General features: G+C 34.7%; 3 protein-coding genes across 3 annotated transcripts; all 3 read right to left on the minus strand.

The window, feature by feature from the left end:
- Window positions 1-1,617: 1,617 nt before the first annotated feature.
- LOC107822196 (uncharacterized) lies at window positions 1,618-2,508 on the minus strand. Its single transcript, XM_016648715.1, has one exon. The coding sequence runs from the start codon at window positions 2,506-2,508 to the stop codon at window positions 1,618-1,620; it is 891 nt and encodes a 296-aa protein (XP_016504201.1).
- A 7,898-nt stretch (window positions 2,509-10,406) lies between these two features.
- LOC107822199 (uncharacterized) lies at window positions 10,407-11,291 on the minus strand. Its single transcript, XM_016648719.2, has one exon. The coding sequence runs from the start codon at window positions 11,289-11,291 to the stop codon at window positions 10,407-10,409; it is 885 nt and encodes a 294-aa protein (XP_016504205.1).
- A 1,028-nt stretch (window positions 11,292-12,319) lies between these two features.
- Window positions 12,320-16,149, minus strand: LOC107822197 (pentatricopeptide repeat-containing protein At2g17670). Its single transcript, XM_075235183.1, is given in 3 exon segments — window positions 12,320-12,835; window positions 14,531-15,698; window positions 15,700-16,149. Coding segments are annotated over 2 exon segments (1,428 nt in total). The 5' UTR covers window positions 15,972-16,149; the 3' UTR covers window positions 12,320-12,835; window positions 14,531-14,542.
- Between the last annotated feature and the right edge of the window lie 255 nt (window positions 16,150-16,404).

Raw genomic sequence — 16,404 nt, forward strand, 5'->3', positions numbered from 1 at the left:
GAATGTATAGAAAGTTGTTGCTATCCCATTCATTTATAAGACTCTTGCTACTGTTGTAATCTATATAAATAGAGACATTGTCATCAATAAAATAACATACAATTGCTTCATCTTTAGTGTAAAGGTAACAGCTTTCATTGTTAACATTTATACTGCACTGATAGTTAGAATTAGCTCAATTCACCCAAGTAGATAAATTGCACTGAGTTAAACTTCATTATTATTGTCAGCCATTGTCAAAATTAGAGGTGTAAAATAGGCGGGCTGGATCGATTTTGGACGAGTCAAAATGAGTTGAATTTAAAAATGGGCAGGTCAAATAACCCGCCTAAAAGTAACTTGGGTTGATATGAGTTGGGTCAAGATGGGCTAAAATTTGGGTTATAGCCTAACCCGCCCAACTCTTACCAAACTTTAATTAATATGTATTATTTTTTTATGAATTGTATAATTATTAAATAAGACTTTTTTTCCTTTTATTATGGTCATATATAACATATCAAACAAAAAAAATATTTCTAAGATATTTTGGCAAAGTTACTCATGGATCAATTTGGGCTAAAAACCAGCCCAACTTTAAATGGGGTGAGATGAACTAGGTCAAGATGGACCGAATTTACGGCAAATGGCGTGGGATAGCCATTTTTTAACATGGTATTTAGTTTTTATCCATTATTTTTAATGATGAGCAAAAATAGCCACTATTCTATTAAAATTAATAAGAAAAGACTTTTTACCCTTTCTTCATGAATGCTGTGTAAATATTAAGGACACGATGTCGTTAATATTTACACCGTACACATGAAATTAAGGACGTCATGTCCTTATTTAAACTGCACATATGAAATTAAGGACATGATGTCCTAAAGTTTAACAACGGAAAGTGCAAATACGGGACACTTTGTCCTTAATATTTACACAGTATTCATGAAGTTAAGGACACCATGTCCTTAATTTTTACACAACACTCATAAAGTTAAGGACACTATATCCTTAACATTTACACTGCACACATGAAGTTAAGGACACCATGTCCTTAACATTTACACTGCACATATGAAGTTAAGGACATGAAGTCCTAAAGTTTAACAACAGAAGGTGCAAATACAAGTTAAGGACATTATGTCCTTAATATTTACACTGTACACATAAAGTTAAGGACGTCATGTCCTTAACATTTATACTGCACATATGAAATTAAGGACATGATGTCCTAAAGTTTAACAACGGAAGGTGCAAAATACAGGACACTTTGTCATTAATATTTACACAACATTCATGAAGTTAAGTACATCATGTCCTTAATATTTATACAGCATTTAATAAATGAGCGCGTCAATAATCAGCCCAACCCTGGGCAGGTTGGACGGGTCATTTGGCCTTGGGGCAAATTTGTCAGCCAAATTGATCTTAACGTAAATTAGCTTATGACTTCTGTCATATAGTATGGTAATCGAATGAAAATAAAGTGATTAGAAAAGAGGAATGAAAGAATGAGACAAAGGATTGATTGAACTCTGCCGTGTATATTTCACTTCCATATCTTACAAAATTGGTTTTCAAGAATAGGCATATCTTTACAAAAACGGATGCCTTAATACTAATGTTCAATATCTTCTAAGGAGTAAGGATGTTAAGGAGGCAGACTCTGTTTCTGATCAATAGCCTTGACAAGCTATCCGTGCCAGCCTCAAGCCCCTGAAGACCAGAATTTAATGTGTTCAACTTTCTCTGGATCATTGGTATATCAGCTTTAAAATCACTGCCGTCAAGGTATGAACAAAGGACAAAATCAACACATTCCACCTCGTTGATTGACTTTTCATGTCCTTTAGAAGCCAATGATTTTGTGACAAGCATCTTTGATATCAATGACCACCCGTTTTTCTTCGCCTTTGAAGCTGGCGCGGACAAGAAAGATAGTTGGGATCTTAGTACTGAGATGGTCAAGACAGATACTTCTCTTAGCAAAGAAAGTAGCTTAGATAAAGACTGATCTAAATCTACTTGAGGAGATGATCCTATCTTGCTTTCTATTTGCTTTAGAGCTTTAAGACTCTTGGCTACATCCTTCTTCACTTTCTTTCTAAAACTAATATACGCATCGACGCAATGTTGTATGCTTGAATCTCCTACTTTCCTCCTCAATACTGATTGAAGATCTTGCACTTGTTCTTTCATCATCAAGACCAACTCCCTCGTCGTGCCACACGAGTCTATTAATCCAACCGACGACTCAAGAGCTTCTTCTACTAATCTTCCCATTTGATGTTTGAGGAGAGCTTGTTGAGTTGTCGGGGACTCGAGAAGATTTTGAACACAATTATACAACTCTGCTAGCCCTACAATGCCTTTTTGAATGGTGTTTAAACTAAGAGGAGTTGCTGTTGAAGAAATTGATGAGGATTCCCATGTTTTTAGCCTGTTTAGCTCAATCTCAACTTTGAGATACTCTAGCTGTGTTCGAGGAGGAAAACTAATAGACCTAACATGACTTGAATTAGCCATTTCTAAGAGTTGTTATGTTAGCTAATGCTGAAAATAACTCAGTGATCAAGTGAATGCTAGAGAATGATGCCTTGCCTCTACTTATATCAAAGCTATGCCAATGTGGAATTATTGGATCTCACTATATTTTCAATGATTGTAGTGGTGTTTATTGGTGTAGCCAACAGCCGGCATTCTACAATTCTTTTATTTCTTGGCTCTAAAATAGGTTACATTAAGTTCTAGTCCTTTTCTCCAATAGTGATTTTCAAACTGATATATTTATATTGTTGCCGCCCCAATCATTATGTGAAAACCGGCCTCACTTCCACAGAAAAAAGCATCTTTTAGTAGTTACTCCTACTACAACTCTACAAGTTTCAACAACACAAGCTGGCTCTTGATTCTTGCTGGATAGAAAGAACCCAAATCCAAGATTTCCCAATTAGTAAACTCTTAATTTCACCAGGAAAAATACAATGTGAAACACTGGATTTTGTGCTCTTCAATTACAGCCTTGCACAATCAGTGTAGTCTCTGCAGTTGTTCTTAAAGGGTTTTTTCTGCAAAGAGAAACACCCGTTCGACAAAATCCACTGCCTATTGAAATATTTTAACTAAAACTGCATGTCTGGTGACAAAAGAAAATTGTGGCTGCTTCATGATACAGAGGCATTAAAAAAAAAATTCGAACAATTTCCAACAAATACTCTATCTATTTTATTCATTCTGGATATTAATTTACTTAATTGTACAATGCAACTGTGAGTGGAAGACAAGAGGGGTTGCTCTAGTGGTGAGCACCCTTCACTTCCAACCAAGAGGTTGTGAGTTCAAGTCATCCCAAGAGCAAGGTGAGGAGTTCTTGGAGGGAAGGAGCCGAGGGTCTATCGGAAACAGCCTCTCTACCCCATGGTAGGGGTAAGGTATACGTACACACTACCCTCCTCAGACCCTACTAGTGGGATTATACTGGGTTGTTGTTGTTGTTGTTGCAACTGTGAGTGGAAAAAATCATTTTCAGTTCATAGTGCTCTATGTCAGATGGAATGCTCATAACCAGAGGCGAAGCCGGGATTCAAAATTTATGGGTTCTCAATTTGCAACGGAACTCATAGTTCGTCTTAGTTACTGGCTTCACAATTATACTTATTCTAATACAAATAAGAAAAAATTAATGAGTTTGGCCGAACCAATACCTACTAGGCTACTGCTCATACCCATCCATTTTGGTTTAAAAATTTGCTTGTAGCTGTCTTACTATTAATGCATGTCTTTTATTCCTTGTTAAGTACTAATCTGATTATTAGCTATGAAACTCCTAAAACCGTTAATCAATAAAAGCTTAAACATTGAAGCTGTTAAACATCATTAGGACAGGAATCTAAAACTGATTAGGTGATGTTTAGTCAACCATAAACATTCTTGTCTTGATCTCTGTCACTGTCATGTTTTTCTTATAAGGAAGAATATGCATTAAATAATTCAATAATTATTTTTAGGTATTATATTTTTGCATTATAATCGTTGCATATTTTCCTATGAACCAAATAATAATCCCTAACAGATCAAGCCCAGGGTTGGCATCACGATCTGTATCTAATCATTATACCATTTGATTCCTAAATTATGGTGAGAAGATTTAGGAGTGTGTTATATCCGTACGTGATAATGTTCTCCAGTACAGCTAAGTACCAAAAAATACTTTAGTTGAATAAATAATACAATTCTTTCTTCACGATGATTAATTAGTGCAGTATTGGTATTTTATTTTTTTAATTTGAACCAGAAATTGCTAGGAGTATTATTTTATGCAATTATCAGCACACATGATTGAAAAGTTATCTTTGCTAAATTAGTCAGGGTCGACATGATTAGTTTTGAGTTAGATTTGAGAACAGAAATACAGAAAACATCCGATTTCTGATGATAAACAATAGAATGGTTCAAATATATCAGGAAAAAAAAACTATGTTATGAAGTTTTGTTGTGTTTTTCTTTTCTTCACTTTGTATTGATATTTTCTAATTTTTATGGAATATATTTTATAAATTAATGGTAAAAAATGATAAAATTAAATATTTAGGCGCCGTGTTAAAACGAACTATGTGCTAATATCCACAATATATATATTCTTCATATTAATTATTATATTTTAAAACACAGAAGATAAGACTATCTTAAAGCTCTATTCATAACATTTTCTTTTTAAACACTCTAATGAAGATTATCCAACTCAACGAACGCTTTTCTCCAAACATGATACACACAATGGACAATTGAGCTTTTGGAATGCATTTTTCCAGCGACTTACAAAAATAAGGTAGGTCATATAGAAAAGGCGACCTACTGTTATTAATTCACGGCGAATTCCGATTCTTCATAGTGGTAATTATAATGAATCACCAAAATTTCATGCATTTTATTTCGAATAGGATGTGCTAGCCCAAAATTGTGACACCAATTCTCATAGTGCTTACTATACAAGCAACAGAGTCCTCAACTGTATAAACTCTACAACATTAAAGTAAATAAATTCAGTTACATTAATATGATAACAAATCATTTTATGACTTTACTAGTCTGATGAAATTAACCCAAAAAGAAGCAGATGGACCTAACTTGACACTGAAATTCAAGAGCTTAAAATGAGGTATAGGTTCCGTGATAATTTCAAAACACATAAACTTCAAATTTTAGTTTCGCCTCATTTTTAGAGTTATTTGGATACTAAAATAACTCAGTGATGAAGTGAATGCTGAAGACAAAATGAAGCTTTAGGTCTACTTTTGTGAATCCAATTTCATTGAGCAAACAGAACCCATGCAAATTAAGCACTGTGGTCTCCTTTTCTTTTTCCACTATCTAATTTGTTTTTGTGTGATAGTGATAGTCTTTTTTTTTTTTTTTTTTTACGTAAACTAAGAGTCCGTGATACTGTATATAGAATCGCTATCAGTTCCACAGAATATAGCAGTAAATAAATAACACAACAATATTTATGTGAAAAACTCTCAATTCACGGGATTAAAAACCACGACCTATACTCGAAGGATTTCAACTTCACTAATTGAGCAGCTTTAGATTACAACATATTTTAACCTAGGAATTAAACTCTTATTCCCTCACTTACTTATAATAATTCTATTACAAAGCTAACCACTTGACTAACTCTAGTCAAAACAACTACACAATTTATGGTTTACAAAGTGTCCTACGAGATGTTTCTAATTAAGCTGAGTAAGAGTTACAAGTGAATAGCATGAACAAAGACACAACAATACTAAAGAACACATGAAGTAATCAATGTTGGGATCTGGTCCTTTGTTATGTTATTGTTTTGTTCTTTAATGCCTTTGGAAAATGAAATGATACTCCATTTAGGTTTTGCAAGTATGTGTAATCACTTGTCTCATGTTGGTAATATATAAGTGAGGTCATCAAAGCTGATGCAAGGAAGAGTCCGGTACACACAATGCTTCAATAGTGTTGTTGTACTGTTACGTGTGCAGTGCAGTAAGAACTTTCCTCTGTTGTTTCGTTATCTGATTTTATTGAGACTTGTGCCAAACCTTTAACTTGTTGCTTTTAACGCGAAGAAACCAAATATATCAGGTTCTCCATCGATTATCACATGAAGTATCTTAAATCATCAAAACAAAGTACACATGAGTTATCACTTTTCTTTTTGGAAGGGAAATGGGGAGGTAATTACAATGTGGGGATGAAATCCTCACCATAAAAGTTTAAATAGCCAACTAATAAAGCGACAGTAAAATTCTCTAATAGTGAGCCATTTGCCAACCGTAAGCAGCCCTTTTTTTTTTGTTTTTTTAATTTTTATAAATCTTGCTGTCACCAAATAGGCTACTAACAAATTGATTCAATCAATCTGGGGTACATCATCTCAGCTACAGAGGGAAACAGGACAGAAGAATGCCTTTTTTGCCACCCCAATCATCACTGAAAAGATTAATTTCCTACTCTATACTCCAAGAGGCAGATTCTAGCAAGTTGTAATTTTGTCCGGACAGAAACTTTGAACTTTTAATATCCCTAGCTGGCTTATGGTTTTAAATCGTGCATACTTAGATTTCTAATACTACCAGTTGTTTGTTTTGCTTCACATATTTTATTATTTTGTTGTTGTTACTGTTTCTTTTTCTATGGTTTCTCCATTACTACATTTAATGTCTATTGGAAACATTCTCCATATCTTCATAAGGTAAGGGTAAGGTCTACATACACACTACCCTCCCCGGACCTGACTCGTGAGATTACACTATGTTTGTTTGTTGTTGTTGAGATTTTAAACAGTGCATTTTGAATAGCCAACTTCAAGCAAGGACTCTTAATATGGCCCAAGAAGTTTTATTAGGACCTCTTTATGCGGAAAGATACACTTGCTGGAGGGATCACTGCCACTGGCAATATTTTACCATGAACTGCATGTGGTTACAGATGATGTAGCTGCTTCAGGCGACACTCTACATTATTTATAAAACAAATTCCCTAGTTCCTGCATTTAATCTGGCTACTTTATTTCAAAAAGATATTCATGACGCAAAATTCTTTTTCTTTTCATTACTGTAATACAGAGGAGTGGAACTACATGGTCCACATAGTCCAAAAATTATAAATTATGCTAATAAGATATGAATAATTTTCTGCAAATAGAAGCTTCTAATGTATAGTGGAAAAGATATCTTCAAATTCTTTTTAGGCTGTGGGTAATTTGAATCCCAGACGTAACATCCTTGTATTTTTCTAACCCTGTCATTAGATTCAATGACTCTACGGATCCACGATTTATAGTTTATGAGCTTCTACCACAACCTCAATATAATTTTTAATGATAATGGGTTCACAGTCAAATTTTTATATATATTTTGGGAGTTTCTTAATATATATATCGGGTTTGGATAAAAATTATTTAGTTCACATGAATCTGTAACTTATAATCTATAAGTCCGCCCTGCCGCTACTGTTAATGATGCTCCCTCCATTGTCATTATGAAAGAATGGGAGCACCATAGCTTAGGTTCTATCTAACAACCCATTAATAGAAGTGGATTTGCAAAGATGAAATTTTGTCCAGGTGATCAGGTTCAGTGTTAGTATTGATCAGGTTTGCAAATTAAATTTTATTGTCATTTCTTGTCCCTCCAATTGTTAATCCTACATAAAATGACGACTAATGAAGCGGCATTAACCGTAAACCATGAACCTTAAACAATTTGGGTAGAAAAAGCTGAAACAATTGAACATGTTTTATCAACAATGGTCATCCATGTTCCCATGTGGCTATGATTACGTTGTGATTTGTAATCAATTAGTAATGCTAGTTAAGTGCTAATTTTTTCCACAAGACAAGAAAATAATTAAACCAAAAACATCTTGTCTTCTCTTTTTGGCCATAGCTTCCATCTCACATAATCGTACAAGACATTGTCCTTTAGCAGGTAATTATAGATATTGAGGATTCTACTCAAATTGTTACAAACAACCAACGCAATTCATGCATGTGGTTTTGGTGTTAATTGTTGGTAATTTGAGCTTAATTCAATGAATTTTGATTATAGATTCGCTCTCTGAAGCATTGCTCGCTACTACTTGGAGTATATCTTATTCCAATATTGTCAGTGCAGAGTTGCTTGCTTTACAGCATGATGACAATTATTAATACTTCGAATTTATGGATTCTGGAACATGAATAAAAAATATAAAATACTACGAAATATATATTATCTAAGTTGATTAGTCCCATTAACTTTTACTATAATTTTTTCATAAAAGTGGAGACGCAGGTCGAGGATATATCATGTGATTTGAGCGTAGTCCCATTAACTTTTATAATTTTTAATTAATAGGTGTAAACAACAAAAATATAACGAAAATAAAAAATGTAGATAATACATTAAAAATTATATGTAGTAAAAAACCGAAAAAAGCTCAACTGATTTAACTATCTAGGATACTAATATATGTGTTACATAAAAATTTGTTGATGAAATATTCTTAATGATAGTCTGATATAGGGGTGTTCATAAACACCAAAAAAACCGAACCAAACCTATAACCGACGAAAAAACCCGATACTTTTTAGGTTTGGTTTGGTTTTGGTTTTGAATTTTAAAAACCGATCAAATTTGGTTTGGTTTTGGTTTTAATCAAAAGATAACCGAAAAAATCGAACCAAACTGACTATAGAAGTAGCTATTTAAATTTATTATTATACCTATATATATGTATATTTTTATATAAAGTTTCTAAAATGTTATGGTACATATTAGTAGTTTGTATTTTAAGTCTAGTTCTTTGCTATTACAATAATCTAATTTTTTGTCTTTACATTCTAGTTTGATTGGTAGTTTGCTTTTGCTAATCACAAGAATTATTTTATGTTAAAAATAATCGATTTTTAATTGAGTACTTAAATTATTCATCACTATTCAATTCAATTATCATCAATATATCATGGTAAGTGATAGATTTCTCAAAGAGCAATTGGTTTGATAGTGTTACGTTGAAAATGTAGTCGCCGGAATATGTGTTTGGTAGTGTATGTCTCATATTTAAGAAAAAACCGATAAATAACCGAAAAAACCGAAAAACTGATAAAAACCGAATCGCTAAAAAACCGACTTAATTAATTGGTTTGGTTTGGTTTGGTTCCAATATTTTAAGAACCGACTTACTTGGTTTGATTTCTTTTTAGGAAAAAACCGATCCAAACCGAACCATGAACACTAGTCTGATAGATAGAGCGTACATTACGGATAATCTAACACGTAAAAACGTACATTTAGAGAATTTTAGGATGTAGGAGACGAACAATTTGAGGAGTAAAGCATGCATGAGCTAATGGCTCACTCCACTCTATCAGATTTTTGTTGGAATTAATAACAGTGAAGGTGGTTAACTAAACAGAAGAACAAATAGCAACAATTCACCGAAAAAGAAGAGAGTTTAGGAAGTGAAAAATGCATGCTATAGGGCAGGTATATATTCTCTTCAGAGTAGATATCCGCCGCTACCTTGGTGCAACAGCCGAATGACGTCCTACTCCAAAAATACAACGAACTACTCAGGAACTTCTAGTGTGCACTCAAATAGCTAGAAGTTCCAACCAACTCCAAAATCTCTTGACTGCTTTTGTTGAATTTTGGAGGGATGAAGATAATGATTCTTGAAAAGAACCACCGTATGAAGATTTAGAGGGTGCTGAAAGAGTGCAGGATTTGGAATAGTTTAATTGCTGGAATTTATTTCCACTGCAGAAACTGTTTTGAGATGGAATACTTAGATGCTAGAATAGAGTTTTCATTGTTGAAAATTGACAGACTGTTGGTATTTATAAAGAGTGGAGAAAATAACTACTACACCCTTCAAAGAATAGATGCAGCCCATGAAATCAAAAGACACCTTTTCACATTTAACTAACAATTTTAGCCCCCGATGATTGCCTTAGAAGTTTAGGGGCGCCATCATCTCGAGGTGAGCCCTAACTTTGTTTTATAAGAACATTTTTATCAATTTCTAATCATACATACAACTAAACGAAAAAGAGTGATATTCATCTAATTTTTTGTCTTTTTAGTACTATAAGTATTTCAGACATGATATTCAAAAAGACGTACTAGTCAGATCTCAAAGTTAAGATCAAAGAGGAAACTAAAATGGAAGGATCTCACAATTGCATCTGTTGGAAAACATGTAGAGTAAGTCCATTGTATTCATAGAAGTGCTGCCAAACATTAAATTCTGTTGGACTTCAATGATGAACAAGTATGGTGCAAAAGTTTAAGCTAAGATTTAATTATAACTTCGTGCCAACTATACTTCTTCACTATAACAAAAATTTGGTGTTTGGCCTATATATAGCCAAACCCTTATATATGTACAAGATTTTGTTCTAATTAAACTGCCAAAATATTAAGAAATGAAACTCTACTTTGGATCAATTGCTTGTACAAGCTCTGTAATCCAGCCTCAAAACACTCGATGCTCGAATCAAGTGATTGTAATTTCCTTCGCACAACATTAATATCAACTTTGGTTTCATTGTACTTAATATGTTCGCGAAGTGAGGCAAGAGCTATATCAACACTTCCCATGTCACTGAAAATTTGGCCACCTTGAGAAGAAGCTGATTTAGTGATCATCAACTTTGAAATCATAGACCACCCTCTAGGCTTTATTTTTGTATCTTGGTATGACAAAAATACTAACAGGGCCTTAAAGACAGATATAGTAACAGATGTTACTTCTCTTAGCACTCGAATCACCATCGATAAGTGTTGTTCAATGTCCCAGAAAACAGAAGATCCAACTCTGTTTTCCATTTGCTTCAGTCTCCTCAAGTTCTTTACTATCTCATTCTTCATGTTCTTCCTGAAGTTAAAATAATTGCTAATATCCTTCTCAATGCTTGAATCTGCACCTTTTCGTCGTAAAGCTGACTGAAGAAGCTGCACTTGTTCCTTAATCATACAAAATAAGTTTCTAATAGTGTCACATGACTCAAGTAACTCAAGAGATCCCTCTAGTGCCTCTTCCACTAATGCTCCACTTTGATGTTGGGCAAGAGTTTTTTGTGTGTTTGGACATTGAATTAGTTCCTGCACACAATTGTATAATTCTACAAGCCCAAGAATACCAGTCTGGATTCTCTCTGCACTTACAGGAATTTCCAAGATTTTCAGCTTGTCTAATTCAGCTTCAATTTTTAGGCCATTAGGATTTAATCTGGAAGGCAAGCTAATGGACCTAACAGGACAAGGTAGATTTTTAGATTTAGCCATGGTTTGATTGGTTTTTGGAAGAAAGGTTTAGTTGATTTCTGAGGTGATGCTTGGATGTAACAATGATTCAAGAATGTACTTATAGGAACATGACCTTTTTGTAGAATTAATTTGCATGCGACAACAACATAGGCAACCAAATATTTTTTTAGTAATCTTGTTACATCCTTTACCAACAATATGCAATTATTTTATAATTTTATATCCTGCATCTTATGGCCTCAGAATTAGCAACGTTTCGCATTTTTTCGCATTCATTACTAAATCGAACGAATTCTGAGTTCAATCATTGATTACAGAGAGTGCGTTAGAGCTGTATTTGCCTTGTTTCCTCACAACAATTTTCTGCAAGATTCCCTTTTTTGGATTTTAATCGTATCTTTGAAATAACCTTTTTTAACATACATAGGGAAATGTTGATGTTTCTAGACATTATTAATCCACAAAGAATCAGGAAAAATACACTGAACCCATTGTCGTTTCTTAATTTCTAACAAATTTGGATTGGTTAACAGCCTAGGGTTACAATTGAGAAAGAGCCTAGACATAGGGTTTTAGGTGAACACGTATCATTTAGCTGGAAAACATTTTGATAACAAGAATTACTCTATTTATTTTGATTGGGTAATAGGTTGTGTTTTGGGTAGACAAAGAATAACTTTAGGTTTTATTTACGTAATTATCGTATCTTGAAAATTGAGCTGGGTTTAAAAAGATTATGGAGCACATGAATAAATAAAGAAAGGTTAAATATTTGTTCTTATTCATGCTTCTGTGACTGAATCAATTTGTCAATTAATTCAATCACAGCTTTTCATTTGCGAAAGTGTTACTTTTAAATTTAGAGTCAATAAATTCAGGACGAATATGATCTATTATATATTTATATTTTTTAATTAATTTTGCATGCATATAGGTGATTCGAGCTGAGAGTAATGTCTTGAATACTTGAATCTGCCGAACTGTTCTTAAATTTGCCTCTAGTAAGAAATAAGATGAGGGACCAAGACACTCCATTGGCACAGAGGTACACTGAAATCTAGGATAATTAACACAACATGTGATTTCAGTGTCAGAAAATACAGAGCATAGAACCTTATCCATGTATGTACATACTGCAATTTTGAATTTCTACACTTGTTCTGCAAAGGAACCAATGAGACAATCAAGCAGATTTCTTGTCGCAAATTCTATAAAAGCAGAAGACATTAACATGTGACTGAGAATCATAAGAATTCCCACTAAAGTGGAGATCGGAATTTCATGAAATGGAGCAACAAGGATGATGTAGCCTTATTTATGTGGACCGCCCTTTTAATAAAATCATAAAGTGGGGGTCGGACATAATGCAAAAAACTACCATAAGGGATAGTCGATCCAACCAATGACAAATCTTCAAGATCAATAGTCAAAAAATTTACCCATTGTTAAAACTTTTAAGTGTCGCCACCAATGGGCAAATTGACCTGCCCGAAAGTCATTTGTAGACTTACTCCTATATCCAGCCCAATCAGCCGCTTGCTCCAACCAATGGGCCTTGGACCCTGTATAGGAATTTAATGTCAAAATTAGATTTGGTCCTATCCAATATTGGAATCTCGTCTAGTTTAAAATGATGCAATTTTAATTCAGACTAACTTGCTTTATTCTCTGTAAGTAACAGACTAACAGTTGAATGACAATCACATGGAGTAATTCTCAATCTTATTTTATCTGCCCAGTGCCCATGTTAATTTATCAAAAATTTGCTAGCTAATATGTTACACATGGCATATCGTACTGAAATCTTATCTCACCCAACTACCTTACATGACACCATTTGACGACATACCCTGCCATACTTTGCAAACGAAAATAAGGTAATTATTATAAAGTTACATGGCATGTACTTGGTAAAGATTTCATGCCATACTTGCCGTCACGAAATCCTATCTCACCCAACTAATCTATAAGACATTGAGAAGCAGCAAATTTCAGATACCAAGAGCCATAACACTGCCATTTTGCATGCAATATCCACAGTTATTCTAAGCAACAGAGATCCAAATTGGACAATTTACAGAACTAAAACTTATGAAATGCTTCCAAACACAGGCAGGACAGAATGTTGTGAAGACATGGCCTAAGCCTTACCAGTAGGCAAGGCGTTCATTCAATCAGGACTTTCTCCATTCATGCCAGGCCAAGCTAATTTACGCAGAGAGCCACTGTTCACATAATTCAAATGGTTAACAGAGCAGAACGACTGGCAGGAAATAAAGGGTCAGTATACAGCAAAGTGCTTCAAAAGAATACTCTTTTGTTGGTTACAGAATCTAAGTTCAGATACATGCCATTGTGAACTATTCTTCAGTGGAATATATACTCATTTAGCACCACCAATAACAACAACATACCCAGTGTAGTCCCACAAGTGGGGTCTCGGGAGGGGAGTGTGTACGCGGACCTTACCCCTACCTTTAAGAAAGCAGAGAGATTGTTTCCGGTAGACCCTCGGCTCAGGAAAGATAAAGGAAGGGGCTATACTTATTTAGCACCATTCAGGTAAAAATGAAAATTATAATTATCATTACTTTTTTCTGATGAAGATAAATATGAAAATTATGAAGAGGCAAAAGATAGGAACATGTTAAAGAAAGGCCAAAAAGTTATTACTTCAGTGTTCGAGAAATTTCAGGACCCAAACTACTAATAACATATGACAAGAGACAGATCCCTAGGAATATAACAGCCTTGAGTACACAACTCTGTGTTCATAAATGGAAATAAATCTTTTCCCAACAAACAGAAAAAATATCATATTGAAGTTTGTCTTTTCATCTCTCATAGCTCCAATGAAAAAGCGCTAAACAATTCTAGACACTAATATGACCTTTTACATTTCTAATCTGATGAAAATAAGGGTTTCAGCTCAGCAGGGCGTACTCTGGATACAAAGAGAAACTTAGTGTTAATTTTCTAAATAATTTGGAAAATAGTTAATGTTCTATCACTCTCCCGGCTTGATAACTACTGTCATATTTACAATTAGATCAAACACATAATCCCTGCCATATGTACAATTAATTCAAACACTCTCCTGTGTATTTCTTAACATGAAAAAGTACATAAAAAGGATCAAACAATGAGAAGATTAGACTTCTCAAGCCCATAGAGGAGCATTTGAAGAGTTGACAAATCTCTAAGCAAGATTTAAAATGCCCATGAATAAGTAAAACACTTCATATGAATCAGAATACCAGCAATGGAGGTCAAATGACAAGTCCCTGTTCTCTAGCTTTCTTAAGCCACTTCAATGTGCTCTCCAATGTAGTATAAGCAGCAACATCCGTCAAACTCTTGCTCTCTACTGCATAATCAAAAACGTCATAAGCTTCTGCTACTCTGCCATTCCGACAGAGCGCTCTGAGAAACGTCCCATATGACCCCGTCTCAAGCTTCATACCATTCTTCTTCATAATATCATACAGTTCCATCCCCTTATCCAACAACCTTGCCTTACATAACCCATGAAGCAATGTATTATATGTACATGAATTAGGAGCACAGCCCCGTGCTTCCATTCTCTCCAACAAAGCCACCGCCCCTAATGGATCTCCTTCCCTACACATCCCATTCATTAACGAAGTATACGTGACTGCATCCGGATTATGGCCCTCCTCCATCATAACACTCAAAAACTTCTTAGCATCTTTCACCCTTCCCGATTTCGACAATCCATAGATTAAAGTATTATAAGTCACAAGGTCAGGCTTTACTCCTTCCTCCTGCATTTTCTTGTATACACTTAACACTTCACCCCCTTGACTTAACATACAATAACCTTTCATAATTGTATTATAAACATAGCAATCAGGCTTGTAGCCTTCCTCACTCAACACCCCCAACAACCGAGTGGCCTCCCTTAGATTCTTACTGTTACAAACATTATCAATCATAATTGTATAAGTAACAAGATCAGGCTTTATATCAAAACCCTCCCTCATTTCTTTAATAAAGCTATTCATACTACTCAAAGACCTGTTCTTGCACAGGTGCCTGACAATAAAATTGTAAGTATAGGTATCAGGTGGAGAGTCTTTGGAGGAAAGTTCTTTCACCAGCTCAATGGCTTGCTCTTCGTGGTTCGAAGAGCAAAGGGTCCTCACAGCAATGTCTGTGGAGACCTTATTTGGTGGGAAACCATTGGAAGTCATGAGATTGAGAACCTGATGAACAGGGGATAGAGAATTGTCAACTGACTTGCAAGATTGGATGAGGAGAACATGGTATGTAAATCTGTCTGGAGAAAAGGTTGGGTGAGTCTTGATCATGTGATTAAGGAAAAAGATTGAATCTTGGAGGGTAGAATTGGAGGAAAATGATTGAAGGATTGAATTATAAAATTTAGGGTCTGAAGGTACATTTTTGGGGATTGGAAATGAGGGAATTGAAAAGGGTTTTAGCATCAGAAAGAGTTGTTGAATCAAAGGCTACAATAGAAGGAAGCTGGGGTTGTTGAGTAACTGATGTGGTTTTTTTCTTGGGTGATTGTGATATTTTGGGGAAATAATGGGGTTTTGAGGTTGGTGGTGGGGGTGGAGATGAGATTTTTGGGTGAGGAACAGAAGAAGATGGAGTTTTAATGAGAGTGTTTACAGCAAAGTTAGCTGACCTTAAGGAAGGTGGTAGTTTTCCCATTTTCTCTGAGCTTGTTGTTCAGATTCTTTCAGTTTTTTCTTTCTGCTAAAAGGACTAGATTAGGGTTGTGCAAGGGTTTAGCATTTTGAGCTTCGGTAGGTACACAGTATGTATGCCGAGGGAGAGAAGTGAACTACGGAGTACAGAATTGGATGTCTTTCTTAGGAGTCAAAGAGCTTAGCCCAGAGATTAGACTGCCAGTCTAAAAGGCCTCTTGAACTGCAAACAGCCCATTTCGACTAATAAGCCTTCAAAAGGGCCTCCCGGACATGGCAGATTTGCGCAAATAGGATACTTTGATGGCACTATTTATTTTTTAACCCTATTAAGAAAACATTGGGAAAAGAACCTCTACGAGAATTTTGGAAAGGCTTCTAGTGGAAATATTTTTTATATAGTGCTCATTAGGATTTGCTACATAAATTGTTCGAAT

The sequence above is a fragment of the Nicotiana tabacum genome, chromosome 17 (assembly GCF_000715075.1).
Source record: "Nicotiana tabacum cultivar K326 chromosome 17, ASM71507v2, whole genome shotgun sequence".
Classification (NCBI taxonomy): Eukaryota; Viridiplantae; Streptophyta; class Magnoliopsida; order Solanales; family Solanaceae; genus Nicotiana; species Nicotiana tabacum.